General features: G+C 45.4%; 1 protein-coding gene across 4 annotated transcripts in view; it reads left to right on the forward strand.

Annotated features, from left to right (window-relative positions):
• Positions 1 to 10,332, forward strand: part of LAPTM5 (lysosomal protein transmembrane 5) — a 41,910-nt gene extending 31,578 nt beyond the window's left edge. For all 4 annotated transcript variants that reach the window (XM_051637908.1, XM_051637910.1, XM_051637911.1 and 1 more), the window contains 6 exons: positions 2,232 to 2,308; positions 3,120 to 3,248; positions 3,765 to 3,890; positions 4,435 to 4,530; positions 7,782 to 7,874; positions 9,522 to 10,332. In XM_051637908.1, coding sequence (XP_051493868.1) covers positions 2,232 to 2,308; positions 3,120 to 3,248; positions 3,765 to 3,890; positions 4,435 to 4,530; positions 7,782 to 7,874; positions 9,522 to 9,596 — 596 coding nt within the window. In that variant the 3' untranslated portion in view covers positions 9,597 to 10,332. The remainder of the gene's footprint in view (positions 1 to 2,231; positions 2,309 to 3,119; positions 3,249 to 3,764; positions 3,891 to 4,434; positions 4,531 to 7,781; positions 7,875 to 9,521) is intronic.
• The last annotated feature ends 10,019 nt before the right edge of the window (positions 10,333 to 20,351 follow it).

The following is a 20,351-nucleotide window of genomic DNA, read 5'->3' on the forward strand; positions in this document are numbered from 1 at the left end:
TACTTTTGGATACTTTTAATCACTCCCTTAGGTCTCGAATGTCTGACATCTCCATGTGCAGCAACTCATGTAGAGCCTCTTCCTCTCTTGAGATGAGCTATTTTTGCTTCTTTGAGGGATGCAGCCTCCTCAAAGGGGTTTTTTTTCCCTTTGAGCCCCAGAAAGGAAGAGGCTTCTCATGCTCAGGGAAGGAAATTCTGGTCAGAGCTTCATTTCAGATTAAAGATTCCTCATCAGCAATTCTGATTTCTAGAGGAAACACAAGGGTGTTGCTAGTTTGTGAGAAGATAGTAGGGGAGGTTAAAATATCTTTTGTATCAATCAAATGAAATGAAGAGCACTCCCTGCTAGCAGAGTAAGGATGTGAGGAGTGTTGCTGGTGGTGCCACCTGCCCTTGCTGCCAAATGTGGCTCAGCCCAGCTGTTAGGCAGGTCTTCTACAATCCTGGAAAGACTCCAGAGCATCTCAGTATCATTTTTGGTCCTTTCTTCAACTGACATTCATCCACACCCACATTGCTTAGCAGAGCCTGGGTGCACTGCTCAGTTGTCACATGTGGCAGCTGCTGGATCTACTGGGTGCCCATCTCCTGCCAGATGTTGTGGCAGCATGAGGTGGACTCTCTGTCTTCTTTTGACATTGGCTGGCTCTTTGCATTCACTCCTTCCAACAGAGTAACTGGCCAAATGATGCTATAGCTGTGAGTGCTGCCCTGCAAATGTTTTGTTGCTGTAAACAGCAGCGTTGGTGTTACCCACCTGGAAAAGCAGGATGGGTTTCTCTGCCTCAGCAGCTTTGTAAATTATTTTATTCTATTGTCAGCAAAGCTGGGAAGGGAGTTAAGGACACTTTGGTGTATGCCCAAGCACTGGAATACTTCCCCACCCACTGAAAAATGTGGTACCAAAAGTATAGGCAAACACTGAGAGGTGGGGGAGGCTGAGGAGGGGCATTTCCATGGGGAAAAAATGGGTCATATGGAGCAGTGAAGGATTTCAGAGAAGCTGGGATGTATCAGGGGTCCAACAGGCTAAAGCACAATTTCTAGATTTCTTTATGAAAGGGGTAATGGAAAAAATAAGACAGGCACCAGGTTATTTTAATAGCAATGAAATACACTGGGCAGTTGACAGGAGGAGAAACAAACCAGGAATTGAGTATTTCTGATGTCTGAGGAAAGAGCCTGTGGAAAAGATCAGTTGCTTTAAAAATCATCAGAGAAGTTCAGTTTGTCTCTTCTCTAATAAAAATCAAACCTTTTATTCAAGCACTTGGGAGATGGAGATCCCAAAGAGGCTGTTGCTGGTTTAAAGGCAGGTAAAGCAACAAGCAGGGGGTGGAGGGTGAGTTGGAGGAGGCACCTTGAGAGACTGGGTGGGGTCTGGAGGCAGATCAAGAAAGCAGCAGTAGAATGAGCTGCCTGGTTTTTAAGAAACAAGCCAGCTTTAAGAAAAACCTCACGCTGTCTGGGCCCCTGTGAAGACCAAAAGTATCTGCTGTGCAGGCTTTGGGAGTTGCCATCAGGGCAGGCTGCGATACCAGGAGGGAAAACTGCTTCCTGGGAACTGTTGAGTGGGATGTGTATGGAAGGGGTCACCTGCCTGCACCCAAAAGAGCTGACAAAGATCATCCTCAGCCCTGTAGGTAGAGCTGTCTCATGTTCTCCTCACACACTTATTTTTAATGTGTATCTTGCATCCTACAGCTACAGAGAGGGGAGGTGAGATATTTCTCCCTGAAGCTCTATGGTCTGTACCAGCAGTGGGTGGTTCAAACTCATCCTTCTTGTCTGCTTGCAAATCTTGCAGCTCCTTCACCAGATTTCACTGTTGGTAACTTTATCTGTCTTGAAGACTCCAAACACTTTCCAATTCAGGCTTACTCATCGTGAGCTAAAAGCACTCTGCCTTTTTTCCTGCTCCTTTTTACCTTCATGTTGTAGCCTAGGGCATTTCAATTTTCAGCCCAGGCAATCAAGGCTTTTGGCTCCTGGGGGCCTGAGCTGACAGTCTGCTTCACCTGGTGGCTAAAGAAACAGGAGCTTCAAAGGTAGCTGAAAACTGAGAGTAGAAAAGGAAAAAGAGGGTTATCTCCAGGCTGCATGGCATTCATTCCCCCACAGCCACAGTTCTTTCTGCCAGGTTATCACACCTGAACTCTTCCTTAGAGGTAGGATTGGTTTGGGACATCAGGCTTTTAGTGAGGTGGTAATTACTTTTCTTGCTTTTAGCTGATGTCATCACCAGTTTCCTGTTGATCATCATGCTGTTTGTCATCAGCTTCAACCTCCTCCTTGGTGTGGTGAAGGTAAGTGCTCCACAAATGACATTTAGCTGCTGGCTGAGGCCTCTCTGAGTCAGGAGGTATTAGGGAAGGGGACCATAGGGGACCCTGAAATTGCTGTGCTATGATCAGAAAAGGAGATTAATCTCTCTGCTCTCGTGCAGAGGAGGAAGGTGACTGATTTGCAGTCTCAGACTCATCTGCAAGGTTGCTGCCTGCCAGATTCACCAAATCTGGGTGACATTTCCATCAAGACTATTTTTCATGTGAAAGAACAGAAATGTCATTTTATTGCCTTATTTCCTTGCTCTTTGCAAGTCAGATCCTGGAGGGGAACTGTAACTCCCCTACCATACTGGTGATTTGTTTCCCATTTCAGGAGGAGAAATAACCATGCATTAGTGTGGGGACCCAGCTTTCTCTGCAGTGGTGAACTTGGGGGACAGCTGGATGACAGCTCTGATGGGCTCAAGTTCCCATGTCACGTGGTGAAAATTCACAGAAACTTTCCAAGGGGGGTGAAAAAACTCAATGTTACTGCCCTTTGTTGTTCCTGAATCAGTTGTCACCACAATGAATGGAATTAGCTGCAGAAACTCCAGGAAATGATTTGTTCTTGGAGTACTTAACATATGTCCTTTCAGGTACTGAGAGCTGGTCTCATTCTCCTGTTCAGAACAGCAACACCACAGAGTGGTCGGGGTTGGAAGGGACCTCTGAAGAGCACCTAGTCCAACCCCCCTGCTAGAGCAGCATACCTACAATAGGTGATCAGAAACACATCCAGACAGGTTTGGAAAGTCTCTAAATAACTGGCATTGTTTTCCTTTCTCAGAAGAGGGAACGTCTCCTGATCCCATTCCTTGCTCTTCAAGTCATGGACTTTCTCCTCAGCCTCCTAACAATTTTCAGTTCCTACATAAAAGCCCCCGTGATCATGTCTGTGTCCTCCCTTAGACACATGGTAGGTAACATCTCATTTCTGGGCTGGTCTTCTCTGTCCTCTGTGGGTTGGAGACTGATGAGCAACGTAGGAATAAGGAAGCATGATCTTGGGCCATGGTACCTCATGGTGAGGTAGTTTCTATGCTGAGTGGAGACAGGACACAACCCTTGGGGGCTAGAAGGTACTCAAGGAAAACTAGAGACAGCTGGAACATGGTTCAGTTTCCCAGGTCTGAGAATCTGCCCATTGATTTTATTTTCTGTCTCATGGCTTTGGGGAGATTCTTCTGGGTGTGCCCATGCTAGGAAGAGTTGGCTGGAGATAAACTAGGAGAATCAGTGCTCCAGCTAGAGGCCTCTTCTGTGGAGCTTGTATCAATCAGATGGTTTGCTCACCCTTTGGGCTGGAATAAGTGAATCAAATGGCTTAGGCTGACAACGTGAGCAAAGCACAGGGCGTGGAAAATGTGGAAAATCTACAGAAGTGATGCAGTCTTGCAATCATAACCAAACTCCTGTTCTTCCCTTCTTGCAGCAGGGGCGCTCAAAGATCCCTTTCCTGGCTCTGCAGCTGCTGGACTTCTGCCTGAGTATTCTCACCCTCTGCAGTTCCTACATGGAGGTCCCCACCTACTTCAGCCTCAAGTCTTCAGACAACGGGGTAGGTTATGAGCGAGCTCAGCTGACTTTTTCATGCTGTGAACCCCCATGAAGCTTTTTTCAGTGGCTGTTAAGACAGAACAGACTTTCTCTGATCTTTATGGTATGCCCAGAACTTCTCTGATGACAAAAGAGGATTTTCCCTCTCCTCTCACCAACATGGTGTCCTTGACTGACAACTTCCTTACACGTGTGTTGCTTCAAAGTTCACCTTGTTTGTCTTGTAAGTGTCTTATGGATGCAAATTGCAGAGCAAAGTGATTTGGACAGAGCCTGCCTGCATGCATTGAAAATGCATTGACTTTTCATCTTTATTAAACAGTCATACTTTTAGTTCTCATTTTAATAGTCTTCTGAAAATCTTTACCAAAGGAGCATAAACAGTAGGAGGAGAAAATTATCCCTGTGCTCTTTTTGATGAGGAAAGGAAGGTGGCCTGTCCCTGAAGTTTCCTGAAGAAACCTGTTGAGATCTCCACCACTTTGTGTCATCCTGGTTGAGGGAACAAGCCTTTACGACTGAGACCTTCTCCCCTCTTTTCACAGGGCTTTTTGCCAACCCTGGAGAAGTTACCAACAGAGGAATATGCCAAAGTGATGGTCACCTTCACTATTGCATTCATTGCTGTCCTCTTCCTGAAGGTAAGTGGCCTGGTGAGGCTGAAATGAGGGTCTATTGCCTGGGGAAGAGGAGGAACTGGTTTTACCTCTCTCTCACATCTACCAGGGCCAGGAAATGCCCTTGTTGGTCTCTCCTTGGGCATAAAAGGAGCGATACCTCAACGTAGTGTCTGAGGAAAGTCTAACATTGAAATCACTGGGTTTATGCCTCAGCAGACGCAAGTTATAAAGCAAAATCTCTCTTATATCCAGAATCTGTTACAGCCCATTCATCTCTAGGTGGGTAAGGTGTTTGAAAACAAATAGAGGAAACTCTTCTGCTGTTGTGTGCCAAAATAAATGAGCTCATTAAGCAGCAGTTTAGCTCTTCCACTTGGATAAGTCCCTGCATCTGCGCTGCTGTAAGCGGAGCGATGCACACTGATAGCCTGATATTTAATTAAAACCCATGAGCTGCTAAATCCTGCTTACATCTCAGAAAACTCCACTGTGAGATGGTTTCTATTCTTCTTGCTTCAATGGATTAGAGAACAGATTTTTTGCCGAGGGGTTTCAAACCGTCTAAGAAAACCAGATCTTTCCAGGTACTTGAGCAGATTCTGTCATGGTGAAAAATGCTGCTTTTTAGTTGGGAAGATTTTTTTATTGAGGTTCTTCCCAGGTGGCCAGACAAGCCAGGCTGGAGTGGAGCACAGCAGACATTGCTTTAGCACATCTTTTAATATTTGCATAAGCTGTGCAATAGGAGTGAAGATAACCTTGAAACCCAGCTGGCAGTGTGGGCCTTCAGCTGAAATCTCACTGACCTGGCAAATTGGTTGATTTGGATTTTCCACAGGGTTAGCTCCAGGCCTGCTTAACTTGCAGTGTCTTCTTGAGCTGGAGTTTGTAGGAGGAGAGAGGGGTGAGGATCATTAGAAAATAAATAAATAAATAAATAAAAGGACAGGCACAAGTACTCCTTGGTCTCTAAACTCCCCAAAACAAGTCATTAGGAACCCCTAAGTATAAATGCTTCCTGACAATCCCTCCCCTCTTCCATCTGTAGCAAACCACTTTCATGTGAGAGTTCCTTCCAAGTGATAAAGATCTGATGAGAAACGTGCCAACAACATGAAAAGCTTTAGACCTATCAAGACCATTTGGCCAGTTCAGGGCCCATTGGTTTCAATTCACTGAATGCCCACACCAAGGTAGTAGCTAAATGTGTTGGACAAGCCCAGGAGCTTTTTGCATAAATTGACTTAATGACCCATCACAAGCATTTAGTGCTCTTGGACTGAAATGTTGTTTCTGTGGATCCAGGGCTCTTTGCCTGCCAACCTGCAGTTCCTGTGCCCAAATCTGCATCCCACACCATAGCATAATTAAGCCAGAAGGTGGACTGGCAGATGGAGAAGATGTGGGGCACCTGCCCCACTGAACACCTCTGCCAGTGACCTCAGATGAGACCTGCAAGACTTTGCTCACCCTTTTAGGAAAGATTTCTCTGACAATGCTGGGGCTGGTACTGCTCCTCTCCCTTCTTCCTCTCAGATAACACCACGCCCTGCAGGGACCCTCTTCTGTGGCAACAGGGAATTCTCTCTGTGCAACTTCACAGCTCCTTCCCAAGGTGATGGCATATTTCTTTCTCGAAGCCCAGTGGTGACACCATCAGTTGTTCAAGTCTAAGTTCTTTGGAGATGTGAAGTATTCAAAGGGCAGGGCAAGTGAAGGACCATGAGGACAGTCTCCCCTGCTGATCTGTGTAGCCACAAATAATCTTTATCTCCCCTTAGCATCACAAAGTCCTCCCTCTCCATCACCAAGGGTGAATAAAACATTTCTGATGGAAAATGAAAGGAATAATTCCTTCTGAAGTAGCTCAATTCCTGAGCTGGAGGGCAAGCTTCCCACCCACTTACAATGTCAATGGCTGCTGGAGAAGTTTTCCCTCTTCAATTCAGTGTGGAGAAGGGTGTCCTACAGTGGCTCCTGAGGGTTTGGAGTTGGATGATCCCAAGGTCACTGCTGCCTTAACATAACCTGTCTGTGCTAATGCATTCTTGAACCTGCTATTGCTTGCAGCAGTCTCAGAAGTCAGCTTCATTGAATTTGGTGCAGATACTGGGTTGGCCCTGCAGCAGACTCTTCCAGAAGCAAGATTTGTTTTAATTTACTGGGGTTTTTTTCGTGACTGAGTGGGGGTTTTTGTATGGTTCATACGATGGCTTCTGTGTCTTGCATGTTTGCTCTCTGGATGAAGAGGCTTTTGGAAGGGGGAAGGATTTTGCAGTCTTCCCTAAAGGTGGTCAAAGTTTGGATTTACCTCCTCATCTCTGGCAGTTTGTTTGAGAGATGGATTCCTTCAACTCAGATACTTCATTCCTTGTTCTCATTCTTTGTCTTGGCTTTTTGTCAAGACAAACAGTCCTCATTGTTCTAGGAAATGCTAAGCTCCATGGCTTGCTCTTGGGCCATACAACTCCCTGTGTTCCTTTGAAAATGCCAACTGTTTTTCAAGTCGAGCCTTAGGCCAATAAAAACAAGAGGCACACGACTTGCCTGGCTGCACAGAGTAGAGAAAATATTTGTTTAATATGGTATGTTTCACAGGCCTTGCTTATTTTCTCGTGCCACAATCCGTCAATCGATCCATTTTTCTCAGAAAAGCTCTATTTATTGCATCTTGTAACCCCGTGAGGTGCAAGGCAGCCTTGTCAGAAAAGTGTAACTATTGCAAGTAGAGGATATAGTGAACTGACCTTTCAGGTCAGTCCTAGTTGACCAGGGAGCCTTGGATCTCTGGGAGGCAGATGTTGAGCCCAAGGTGCTTTTCTGAGAGACCCAAAATTTGTAGCCTGCTCAGAAGAATCACACGAAAGACTTGCTTTGCTTTCCTGCCTGGTGACATTGTGCCCTCAGATCTCTGAAGTATGTGCTTTATATTTAATAGTATTGCTAGTTCTACTGACTTCCCACACCAGTGTTCCGAGTACCTGGAGCTGTTGTCACCTTTCTGGTGAAGGAACCTGATCTAGTGGGAGGTGTCCCTGCCCATGCAGGGGTGTTGGAACTAGATGAACTTTAAGATCCCTTCCAACTCAAACTATTCTAAGATTCTGTGATTCTATGAATCAAAAGAGACTGATTTGAGGCCCTGGGACACATGGCCCCAAGCTTCTGCCTCTGGAGAAGACAGTAGGACAATAGAAGCTGATGGCAAAAGTGGAAAGGCTCTTGTTGACTTGCAATGCAGCAGCAGACTCACCTTTCCCTTTCCTTTGCAGGCCTGTATGTTCAAATGTGTCCTGAGCTGCTTTAAGTATATTAAAGCCAGCAAGAGGCAGGAGGTGAAAGCTGACCCACAAGCAGCTGAAACGGTGAGTAAAGGTTGCTTCCAGTTTACACTGTGAAAAGGCTTGGCTTAGACTGGTGAGATGCACGGTCCAGAGAAGGACTTGGGGGTGATGGTGGATGAGAAGCTCAACATGACCCAGCACCGTGTGCTGGAGCCCAGAACCCACCCGTGTCCTGGGCTGCATCCCCAGCAGCGTGGGCAGCAGGGCCAGGGAGGGGATTGTCCCCTCTGCTCTGCTCTGGGGAGACCCCCTGGAGAGCTGTGTCCAGCTCTGGAGCACCCAACACAGGAAGGACATGGAGCTGCTGGAGAGAGTCCACAGGAGCCACAGAGATGATGCAAGGGCTGGAGCAGCTCTGCTCTGGAGACAGGCTGGGAGAGTTGGGGTGTTCAGCCTGGAGAAGAGAAGGCTCCAGGGAGACCTTAGAGCACCTTCCAGTGCCTGAAGGGGCTCCAGGAAAGCTGGGGAGGGGCTTGGGACAAGGGCAGGGAGGGACAGGACAAGGGGGGATGAATTAAAACTGGCAGAGGGGAGATGGAGGTTGGAGATGAGGAGGAAATTCTTGGGTGTGAGGATGGTGAGAGCCTGGCCCAGGTTGCCCAGGGAAGCTGTGGCTGCCCCATCCCTGGCAGTGTTGAAGGGCAGGTTGGATGGGGCTTGGAGCAACCTGGGCTGGTGGGAGGTGTCCCTGCCCATGCAGGGGGCTGGGACTGGATGATCTTGAAGGTCCCTTCCAACTCAAAATATTCTGTGATGACAATCCCTACTTTTTATATTTGGTGGTATGAGAGAGAGTTCAAGATGCATCAACAAGTACTAACAATCAGTTTCCAGTTACATTATATTCCTTTAATCTCTAGTTTTGTATAAAATCTTTCAGAGTTAATGGTAACAGCAAGGACCTGAAACTCAGGGTTCAGGCAAAGCAGATAAATGAGAACATATCACTTGTATTCTCTGATCCAGAGATGTTTATAATTTCACTTGAACTTTGGTTTCTGTGCCTAATAGTGCTACCCTTGTTTAAAATTAAATTTGTCTTCACCTCTCACTGGATCAATGTCTGAGAGATTTGGTGCATTGTCCTTCATCTTCACAGTTTGCTAAATAATGAGTATCACTGTCCTTCCTTAGATTACTGATGATCTCTTTAATAGTAGCATCCAGGTGCTCTGACACTGTGGGAAGATATTGAAGACCTTCCAAAAATAAGAAATACTGTAGAGATGGATGAGAAGTAAACGAGGAAGACCATGGAATGCTAAGTGCAGGCATCAGTCTTGTTGAAACTTGGCAAATATGATGAGCCTTGTCCTGCCAGAAGTGTGTGTCCCTGCTGTGCTTGCAGCATGGTCCTGTGCAAGGTCCTATGCAAGGACCTGAGCTTGGCTTCTTTGGGTAGGCAATGGGGCTTCTGTTCTGGGCATTAAAGAGCCTTGGTCCATTTATTGCAACCATTCTTTGGGAGCAGGAGGTGGGACTGGCAGCAAAGTGGTTATAAAGCACTGCTGACCTCTTAACTCTTCTGGATTTCTGCCCTTTATGTCTTACAGCTCAGATGGTTCTTCTGCCCTGCTCTGAACTTGGTAGAAAAACACATCCAAGATCAAATCCACTTGAAACCCTCATTGTGATCCCCAGAGCATAACTAATGGTCTTCTCTTTCAGGCTATGCTGCCATCATATGAGGAAGCCTTAGAGCTGCCTTCCAAGGATTCCCCACCGCCCTATGTAGCAATCTAAGCTCCACTCATGGAGAGAAGACAACTGCAATGCTGTTGGTGCCTCTTCCCCCCTTCTGTCAGACAGTCAGCCTCCCTGAGAAATCCTTTCCTTACAGCAGAATCATGCTTATTACACCCCAGCTCACTTTCTGAGCCTACAAAGAGTAAAGGTGAACCGCTGGAGTTGGTGCCTCGTTCTAGGCTGGTGGTTTTGACTTGGCACTGCCAAGCAGCAGGGCTGATGTTGAGCAACTTGGCACCAGCCACCACAGAGGTTCCCACCACTGGCCTCTGGCTAATGAGAAGTGTAGGCACTGGCCTGACCCCCTTGTCAGGTTTGCTTTATGCCAGCAAGATGCTATTTCTCATCTGTCTCACATCTAACTCAGCAGCTGAGACATTTAGGAAGTAGAACTGGGGGAGTGGGAGGGAAATGGGCAGGAACCTTTTTGCTGAGGCAGTCCAACCCTGAAGCTATGCTAACCAGCACCATTTAGTCAGGACCCTCTGGGAAAGGGATCAGCAAAAGAATGAAGATTTCAAAGGAGCTACGATGCAGATCTCCTCCTGTCTGCTGGAGATGATGATGAATAGTGTGCACTTCAGAATCTGCCACGTGCTGGAATTGTCACAGTGTTCCTCTGCTGATTTATACCCGAGTGTTTGCATTTTTATTTTATTTGTTGTTGGTTTGCTTTTAATGTGACTTGAAAGAGGAGTTTCCATTAAAAAGAAAACCCTGTTAATGGCTTCAATACTTGGCTGGCTGGTTTCTGAGTGGTGCTGCCCTTGCTGCCTGAAGCAAGGAAGCAATGGTTTGCTTTCAAAAACATTAATTAGCAAAAATGGTACTTTAGCCTTAGGCTGATGTTATCTCATGTGTCTAGAGCTCACAAGGGAAAAGGTGGCATTTCTAACACCCATCCTGGCAATTTCAGCTAAAAATCTAGCTTGTTCCTTCCTCTTGTACATGATCACTAGTGAGAAAGGTCCTGCTTTCTGTGGCACTTTGACAACTGACTCTGGTTGCACAGGTCAGTCCCTGCAGATCGAAGTGAACATTGTTGCTGATGGCAGATAAAAGGGATCTGCAATTTAACATCTGCTCACCTTTTTGGATTGTTGCCTGCTTTTTAAAACAGCTCAGTATCAAAGTGTAATTTGCTCAGGAGTATCTATTTCAGCATCATCCACAGCGTGGATCACAGCCTGGGGTCTTTGTTCTGCTCAGAAGCAAAACCAAACCAACAAGCTTCAGTGGGAGACTTGCCTAAGTACAAGTAAGAAATGTCAGTGGTGCCCTACTTGCTTTTCACTGGATGTGCATTTATGTGTATGGGGATGAAGATAATTATTCTGCTCATCCACTTTTCAGCTGGTTTTCTCATCACTGAAGAGGAAAGATTACTCCCTTTCTTCATGCTTCATCCCCTTCACTCTGGGGACCAGGATACTCAAGAACTGCCATGAAGTCTGGAAGGGTGTATCACAATAACATCTTAATATCTCCAGTGCTTTTAAGCATGGTTAAAATCACTCATGAAACTACAAACCCCTCAGATTCTTCCAGCAGAAAGGAATTTTTCTGACCCTAAATCTGTATCTGTGACCAAAGAGCAAGAGCAACCCAAAATTAAAGGAGAAAACATTACAAGAGCATGTAAAGAGCCCAGCTTCTTGCATCAGGGTCCTGCCCAGTCTCTTGCTTAGTTAGGTATCAGCACCCTTGGTCCTGAAGACCAGGCTGGGTGCTAAAACTGCTTCCCTACTTGGCCACCTTGGTTGCAGTGCTCAAAGGCAGGTCTGGAGGGGGACACAGGGTAGGTTACCTTGATGGAACTTCTCTCTCTGTAATTTAGGGAAGTATTTGAAAGCACAGTCCTTCCCTTAACATTCCTTGTCAGAGTCTGTAGCTGCCAAACTGGTATGTGACAACCATCACAGCACTGGGACACCTTCTCCAGGCTTCACCCTGACCCTGACTGGCCAGGGCTGACCAAAACCATGGGCATTTTCACCCAAAATATCATTAGGAAAAATGCTGAGAGTCCACTTGGCTTCTAAACCAGAAGAAGGTTCCTCAACGTGGTCCACCTAAATTGTGTTAAAAATCCTTTTCCATCTCTTGAAATGGCTCAAATTGTACCTCTAATTAAATCCTCACTAATCCTGCTCTTGGCTGTTTAGTTCCCACAGCAGGGTTAACCATTCCCTAAGCTTCCTGGTTGAATTGACTTTAATAATAGGGCTAAAGTCTGTTCAACACATCTCTGGCAGGGATGGGGTTTGTTTCAGTGTATGAGGAGTCAAATCTTTGGGTACACACTTGATCTTCTGAATGACCCTGATGTTTCGTGGCTCTCAGAGCACCAGACGCTCCTTCTGCTTCACGCAGGATTTTCTCTCCAGGGATCAGAAGAGCTTCCCCTGAAAGCCTGGCTCAAAAAACATCTGATAAAATGTATAGATTTATTGTGAGCTTCCAGCCAGGTCAGGGGCTGAGTTCTAGACAGGAAGTGGCTTTTGGTTTGCTGAAATGTTAGATGGTTTGGCCAACACAAACTGAACACGAGCTGTCCCCAGCCTGTTAATAAGCCAGACGATGGTGCCATCAATGCTGGGTTTGAGACTGATAAAAGACTCTTTTTAATATGCTACTGTTATTCTGTTTTTCCTTCTCTGAACTGATTTACAGATACGTGTCCCTCCAATACAGGCTGAGAACCAATTTGCATAAATATGCTTAATGCTGCTCCACACGTTGCTTCTGCTTTTTTTTTTATCTTCCAATGCACAGAAGGAATGAGCAGGAATTGTGATGATATCAGCAGGGGAGGAACAGGTATGTAAGAGGGACTTGACCACCTCAAGAAGCAGCAGAATCACATGGAGGTGGAGATGCTCTGGATCTCTGCAGCTGGAGCATGGCCAAAGTCAACAAAGAAGGGCAAGGGAGCTGGGGAAGGGGCTGGAGCACAAGTGTCCTGAGGAGCAGCTGAGGGAGCTGGGGGTGTCCAGCCTGGAGACAAGGAGGTGAGGGGAAACCTGGCTCTGCACCTGCCTGAGGGGAGGTTGGAGTGAGGAGGGTTGATCTCTTCTCCTGAGGAACAAGTGATAGAACAAGAAGAAATGGCCTCAAATTGTGCCAGGGGAGGTTTAGCTTGGATATTGGGAACAATTTCTCCCCTGAAAGGAGGAACACTCAGGGCAGCGGTGGAGTCCCCATCCCTGGGAGGATTTCAAAGCCATGTAGATGTGGCACTGATGGACATGGTTTAGTGGTGGCCTTGGCAGTGCTGAGTTAGTGGTTGGACTCAATGATCTTAAAGGTCTTTTCCAACCCAAATGGTTCTATGCTTTTATTCTATGACTCCAACAATGCCCATTAAATTACCTGACTGACCGTGGCTTCTTCCTCATATCTGATCTTGAGCAAAAGCTCCAGTGGAAAAGGGCTTTTTTCTCGGAGTGTTTGAGTGTTGCTGTGGGAGCTTCTGCTTTAATTTCTTGTTCTTCTCTAGAAAAGGTGCCCATGCCTTCAGTTGGAGGAGGCATGGCTCTAATTCTGCTCTGAAAAAAGAAACAGCCAAATGCACTTCACTGGTCTCCTCATTCCACAGAAAGGGAAACTGATGTATGAAAGGAAAGGAAATAACACAAGGAATAGCATGGTTTCAAGCTGGAAGAGTTTGACTGAAGTTGGACATGAGGAGGAAATTCTTGGGTGTGAGGGTGGTGAGAGCCTGGCCCAGGTTGCCCAGGGAAGCTGTGGCTGCCCCATCCCTGGCAGTGTTGAAGGGCAGGTTGGATGGGGCTTGGAGCAACCTGGGCTGGTGGGAGGTGTCCCTGCCCATGCAGGGGGTTGGGACTGGATCATCTCTAAGGTCCCTTCCAACCCAAACCATTCTGTGAACGATCTAAGTAAAGCTCCAATGACTCCCAGTGGGTGATCCTCATGGCTGGGGGAGATGGAGCCATGCTCTGTGCCACTGCAGAACTATTTTGCTCTGTTGACACAGGGTAGCCCTCCCTGAGGCTCCTTCCCTCAGCCTTGGGCTGGTCCAAATGAGACAATCTTGCAACCCCCACTTCTGTGCTGTAAGTGCTCCTGGGCACCATCCACAGCTGTTTAGTCAAACATTTGATAAACCTCTCCACTGATGGGAAGTGTTTTCTGGTGAAGGTCACCAGCACAGGTTGCTCCAGCAGTCCAGGCCACACCTTTTATAAGAAACTCCTTGATGTGTACACTGAGTAAAACTTCTAGCTCTGCAAATCCTCCTTAAACAGCACCAAGGCTGGCAGAAAATAAAGTGTCAGTAAAGCCTGGGGAGTATCAGAAACCTTTTTCTGGTGCTGGCTTCTTTCAGACTTTGAAATGGCATCTGGAAACCTGATGGAGATGCTGGCACCTCAGCAAAAATAATGCACTAGGAACATCAGTTCCCAAAACCAGCATCCACTATGGTGGAAAGGTCTCTCATATCCCAAGGTTATTCTGATGTCCATGAGTGGGTATAAATAGACCTTGAAGAGGGCAAAGACAGCAACTTGGCAGCATTCCCTGGCATCTCCTGGAGCTGATGTCAGCCAATGTTCTTCCTGGCCCTGGAATGGTGGAGGGAATCCTGGCTGATGGATGTGTGGCATTGCTCCAGGAGCCTGTCACTGCAGACTGCCCTGCACCACAGGGACCCTGCTGTCCTGCTTGATTTTCTTGCTGCCTTGGTTCCTGCCAATTTGAATGACTCCTACAAACCTTCCAGCATCCAGAGCCTGGAGCCTGGGACAGACACCACTATAATTGCATAAATCAAATATGATCAAAAAGATGGGCTTTGCTTTAGCTTTCCTGCAGACAGTTCATTAAGGTAATTACTCACTGGAATCAGTCGAATGAAGTCACTGCAACTGCTGTCCCCTGTGCTGAGCCCAGAGTGACAGAAGGTGGCTGTGTGGTCATGCAGCAGCCCAAACCCTTTGGGTGCCATGTCCTCTCCATCTGAGCACTCATCCATCAAGCCAGACCCCCACGGAATCCCACTGAGGATCCTGCTCATCCCTGTGGATTTTTGGTAACATTTCTACGAGTGAAAGCTGTTTTACAAAGATGTTCCTCTTCTTGGGTGACCCCAGAGGGTTCATCCCTCCGTCTTCTACCCTGGTCACTATGTATGGCTTGCCTTGCTCCAGCTGCTCCCTTGGGTCATTCACCTTGGAGAAAAATAGCTGCCCACTTGGTGACCTTCCTCATTACAGATGATTTTCTGCTGCTGTTTCATTCAAGCTGTTTAGCAGGACAGACCTAGGGACAGCATTGTTGGTGGGACTGAACAGATGGAGGAGTCAAGGCATGGAAGGAGGACACGAGCTGCCCAAGCTCTGCAGGTGGCCAGCAGGAAAGCCAGGAAAAGAGCCCGGGAGGCAAACTCACTCCCAGGGGAAGATGTGGGCAAGGTTAACATGGCAAATAAAAACTGATCCCTATGAAATTAAGGTGACCCTTAAAATACATAAACATTGCAGAGCCATAAACAGCATTTACTATTTACAGCATCAGAGCACGAGGATATTTGCCAGCCATTTGCAACCTGATGGATAAACAGCAGTTGTTTTGATCCCACCTTGTCAGAAGGGCTCGATCAGAAACCATTCACTTCTGCCCAGTTTTCCCACCCTTTGGCTTGTAATTTTTTTATGCTTTGCACTGATCCCTCTGCTGTAAATGCAACTTCATAAAGCAGTGGTGCAGGAAACAGGCTTTCTGGGAAGGAAGAAGGCTAACGACTCCTCCACCTTCTGGAACAAACTGAAGTAGAAACACCACGGGGATAAAACACAAGAATTGGAGCTTTGACTAAATGGCAGCTTTTGTCACCATTTCTCTGAGGATTTGGAAAATGGAGGCTGGGAATCCAGCTCAGAAACACTCACCTGGGAACACCAAAGGAAGCCTGAAAATGAGAAAAAAAATCACGGAGCATTTTGCTAAACCTTGGAGATTTCTGGTGGCTGGAGGGCAAGAAAGCTGTGTTTACTGCAATTAATAGGTTTGTTTAGAATCAAATAAAATCAACAGTAAATTACTCAGGGTTTGGCTGCTTGTCCTTTCCCAGCCCTCTGCTTGCTCTGCTGCCTCAACTAGTGTGATGTGGCCACAGCTCCAGCTCCGTCCTGTGAAGTATTTACGGTACAGGGCTACAAAACCTCCTCTTTTTCTTTTTCTTTTTTTTTTTTCTTTTTCTTTTTCTTCTTCTTTTTCTTTTTCTTTTTCTTTTTCTTTTTCTTTTTCTTTTTCTTTTTCTTTTTCTTTTTCTTTTTCTTTTTCTTTTTCTTTTTCTTTTTCTTTTTCTTTTTCTTTTTCTTTTTCTTTTCTTTTTCTTTTTCTTTTTCTTTTCTTTTTCTTTTTTTCTTTTTCTTTTTCTTTTTCTTTTTTTTTCCTTTTTCTTTCTTTTTCTTTCTCTTTTTCTTTTTTCTCTTTTTCTCTTTTTCATCTTCTTCTTCATCTTCTTTTCTTCTTTTCCTTCTTCTTCTTCTGCTTCTTCTTCTTCTTCTTCTTCATTATCTTCTTCTTGTTTTTCTTTTTCTTTTTCTTTTTCTTTTTCTTTTTCTTTTTCTTTTTCTTTTTCTTTTTCTTTTTCTTTTTCTTTTTCTTTTTCTTTTTCTTTTTCTTTTTCTTTTTCTTTTTCTTTTCTTTTTCTTTTTCTTTCTTTTTCTTTTTCTCTTTTTCATCATCTTCTTCTTCATCTTCTTTTCTTCTTTTCCTTCTTTTTCTTCTTCTTTTTCTTCTTCTTCTTCTTCTTCTTTATCTTCATCATCTGCTTCTTCTTGTTGTTCTTCTTCTTTTTCTTCTTCTTTTTCTTCTTCTTCTTTTTCTTCTCCTTTTAAGAAAAATCCAACATGTTAAATGCTTGACCTCCATTGGAGGTTTGGAAATGTCTTGAGATCCCTGAAGTCTGATTTTCTTTTCTCACACAGAAAACCTTCACACTTTCTTATGGGTCATTTCCATGGAAGTGCCCTGGAGGGACCAATTCATTTTGATTTTATCATTTGGGCTTGTTGCAGCCTGGAATGTATACTAAAATATTAAATGCAATAACGTTATGTTTATTGAAAATATGTAAATACAAAACTAAAATACCATTTTCTAATAAAACTTGAGCAAAACAAATTGAAGAAGTAAAAAACCAAATCAAAGCCAGGCATGTCAGCACTATTGAAATGAAAATGTCATTTTTCTTGACTTTTCCTATCCATTCTCCATCCCTGTGAAGCATTATGCATATAGTGATAGAGAAAGAATCTGCATTTATATTGTTTATGCCATCAGACTTGCTTGTCTTATTACAAAGGAGGAGTTACCATCTCTCCCAGTTGTAATACTGCCCATATTAGTGTTTTCTTGCTTTTTAATACTTTTATTACTTTTAAACTGGATTTTGCTCTCTCCTGGCCCATTCTAAGGCTGACAGATTTGACAATCCAAGGCATCCAGCAGAGTGGTATTTTAGCATTGGGATTTTACAAACCAGGAAAAGGTTGCTAGAAATACAAGGGAGGACCCAAAGGGCACAATGAGCAAACCATGAAACTGTTTGGGGCATCACCCAGAGCTTTGAAGCACCAGCCACCAAAGGAAAACATCCCTTGTCTGGGTGCAGAGGATGATGCTTCCCTTATCAGTCAGACTGGAAAATACAAGCTGCATCTCCTGACTTCCCACTGGACTCTTTTCCAGCCCTGATCCAAGGGCTGGAGCAGCTCTGCTCTGGAGCCAGGCTGGGAGAGTTGGGGTGTTCAGCCTGGAGAAGAGAAGGCTCCAGGGAGACCTTAGAGCACCTTCCAGTGCCTGAAGGGGCTCCAGGAAAGCTGGGGAGGGACCTGGGACAAGGACATGGAGGGAAAGGACAAGGGGGATGGATTAAAACTGGCAGAGGGGAGATGGAGGTTGGACATGAGGAGGGAATTCTTGGGTGTGAGGGTGGTGAGAGCCTGGCCCAGGTTGCCCAGGGAAGCTGTGGCTGCCCCATCCCTGGCAGTGTTGAAGGGCAGGTTGGATGGGGCTTGGAGCAGCCTGGGCTGGTGGGAGGTGTCCCTGCCCATGCAGGGGGTTGGGACTGGATGATCTTTAATGCCTCTTCCAACCCAAACCATTCTATGAGTCTATGATTCTCCTGGGCCTTACTGCCTTTGAGAAGCTGTTTATTTAAACTCAGCCTCATTCACCTGCAGGCAGAAGCCATGGCTGCAGCTGGGCTGTGGTGGTTGGTAAGACAGTGCAGATCCCTCTTAAGCACTTCCAGTATTAGCATTTTCCAGCTGAAGTCTCTCAGCAGGTTCAGCACTGGGAGTGAGCTTCATGCTGCCATGCCATGTGCCATGTCACATCCCTGCTGTGACATCCAGACACTGCAGACAAGCTTAGTGTGGACAGGCTCATCCATCCGAGCAGACAGACAGTGGGCATCAGCAACCATGGGCTCACACCAGTGACAACAAGCTGGGCCCAGCAGCTCCAGCCCCTCTCCCCATCCTCTGGTGGGAGCACAGGGACTGCAGCCATTGGCCAAGGGCTTTTGCCCATAGTGCTGGTGGAGCAGAGCAGAACATCCCATCATGGATGTGAGATTTCACCAAAAAATTGTAACTCTCACCTCCATCCTCAGAACAGTCCCAATGGTCATGATCTGAACATAGATGTGGAGAGCAAGGAGCCAGGGTGCAAACCCAGTTCAGGTGTTGTCTTTATCACCTTCTTTGCCCCAATAGAAAGCACCAATGTGCCTTTTGTCCTCCATCTGCACTCAGACAAGAATACAATGGGAGTGTTGTTTGGGGGGAAAAGCTCCCTGCCTGTGCACAACAATTTCCCACCATTCTGAAGCATTTCATTTCAGCAGGAGCAAGGTGGGACCAGGATCTTCTGCTGATCATCCAGCAGAGGAAGGAAGGAGGAGATCTGGTATTTAAACTAAACTTATTTTTTTTGAGTAAGGAGACATGGAGCTGAATGTGTTGGAGGAAGAGGCAGGTCTTCCTTGTGCCAGGACACGTGAAGGCCACAAGATCAGCTCTGCAGAATGACAGGGCTGCTCTGGGGCCAGCCCAAGCCATTAATGGTTTGCCTGTTTACGTTGCAAGCAGGCTGGGGAAGAGCTTTAAATGCATATTTTCCTCTTGAAATATTGACTCCAGTGTTTTCATTTGTGGAGGCCTGGGGAAAAATTATGTTTCATATTTTATAAATAAATATTGCTTTTACAGAGGTATAAATGCAGACCTATAGTAGCCAGCACACCTTTGCCTCCTGCCTTACTTTCAAAGCTTTAATGTTGCTTGTGTGTCACAACCTCTGCTAGTGAAAATATTCACCTGAAACATATTTATCTTTCTTTGCTAATTAACAGCAAAATGACACAGAGAAACTTTATATTTTCCTCAGCAAGAACAGCCATAGAGACTTCATTTACTGAGGGCTCTGAATGATCCCTATTCATGGTACTCAAGTACTGTCTGCACCAAGAGATCCTTGTATGCAGGGCAGAGCAACAGCAGAAACCCCAGCATAGACAGGGCTGGAGGTAAAATCTTCCCCATTTGATGCTTTTATTTTACTTTGTTCCCTAAGAGTTGAAAACGTGTGGTTGTAGCTGTTGTGTATATTTGGGGAGCACATGTACCTGTGTGTATTTAAGCACACAAAGGTATTGGTGAAGAATATTGATATATATATTAGCACTCTTCTAAATCTGAATGTATATAAACATATCCATGAAAAGCATGCATGGAGGGGAGTTCTGTGGCTGGATGTATGTGCAAACTTACATATTTATATCATAGAATGCTAGGTTGGACAGGACCCCAAGGATCATCTGGTCCAACCTTTCTAGGTTTAGTTTAAACGAGATGGCCCAGCACCCTACCAAGCTGAGTCTTAAAACTGTCCAATGTGCTAATATATATATCAATACTCTTCACCAATACCTTTGTGTGCTTAAATACACTACCACTACTACACTACTACTACTACACTACCACTTCCCTTGGGAGATTATTCCAATGTCTAACTGTTCTCATGGTGAAAAATTTTCTTCTGGAGTCCAATCAGAATCTCTTCAGCATTGACTTGTACCCAGTATTCTTTGTCTTTTCCTTGTAAAAAAGGAAGTCTCCATCTTCTTGGTAGCCACCCTTTATGTACTATACACATAAACACACACATGCAATCATGTTTATATGTATCTACAGTCATGTGTGTATAGATTTATGTGTCCACTCACAGGCACAAGCATTTCTATATCAAGGTTTTATAGCAGGATCTTTGTGCAGGCTCTTCTGTACAAGAAGGTCTGTGTGTGTTTTCTATCCTACTCCATTACCATAATCTGCAATTTTCACACCCTGCATGCTAGCTCTTCTAATCCCAGGGGCTCTGAAATAACAAGCAAATAAAATAAGATGCCAGCAAGCTCAGAACAGGACCTCAATGACATCAATAGGTTAAATGGAGCCAACTTCATCTGGAGCTCCTTCTGGTTAAATCTGTTCAGCTAGCTGGAACCTGTGGTTGATGGTGTGCACCTGGGAAGATACCAGTGGGACAAACCCATGCTGATTTTGCAAGAGAGCACAGCCATCTTCTAACATTTTAATTAACACTTTTAATGTTGAAAGAGTTCAGACAAGCTTGGCAACTTTGCTAAGGACGGGGCCTTTTTTTATTTTCCTAATCAAAGAGCCTTTCTCCACAGGAGCTCCCAGTCTGTGTTGA

Source organism: Apus apus, chromosome 21 (assembly GCF_020740795.1).
Source record: "Apus apus isolate bApuApu2 chromosome 21, bApuApu2.pri.cur, whole genome shotgun sequence".
Lineage (NCBI taxonomy): Eukaryota > Metazoa > Chordata > Aves > Apodiformes > Apodidae > Apus > Apus apus.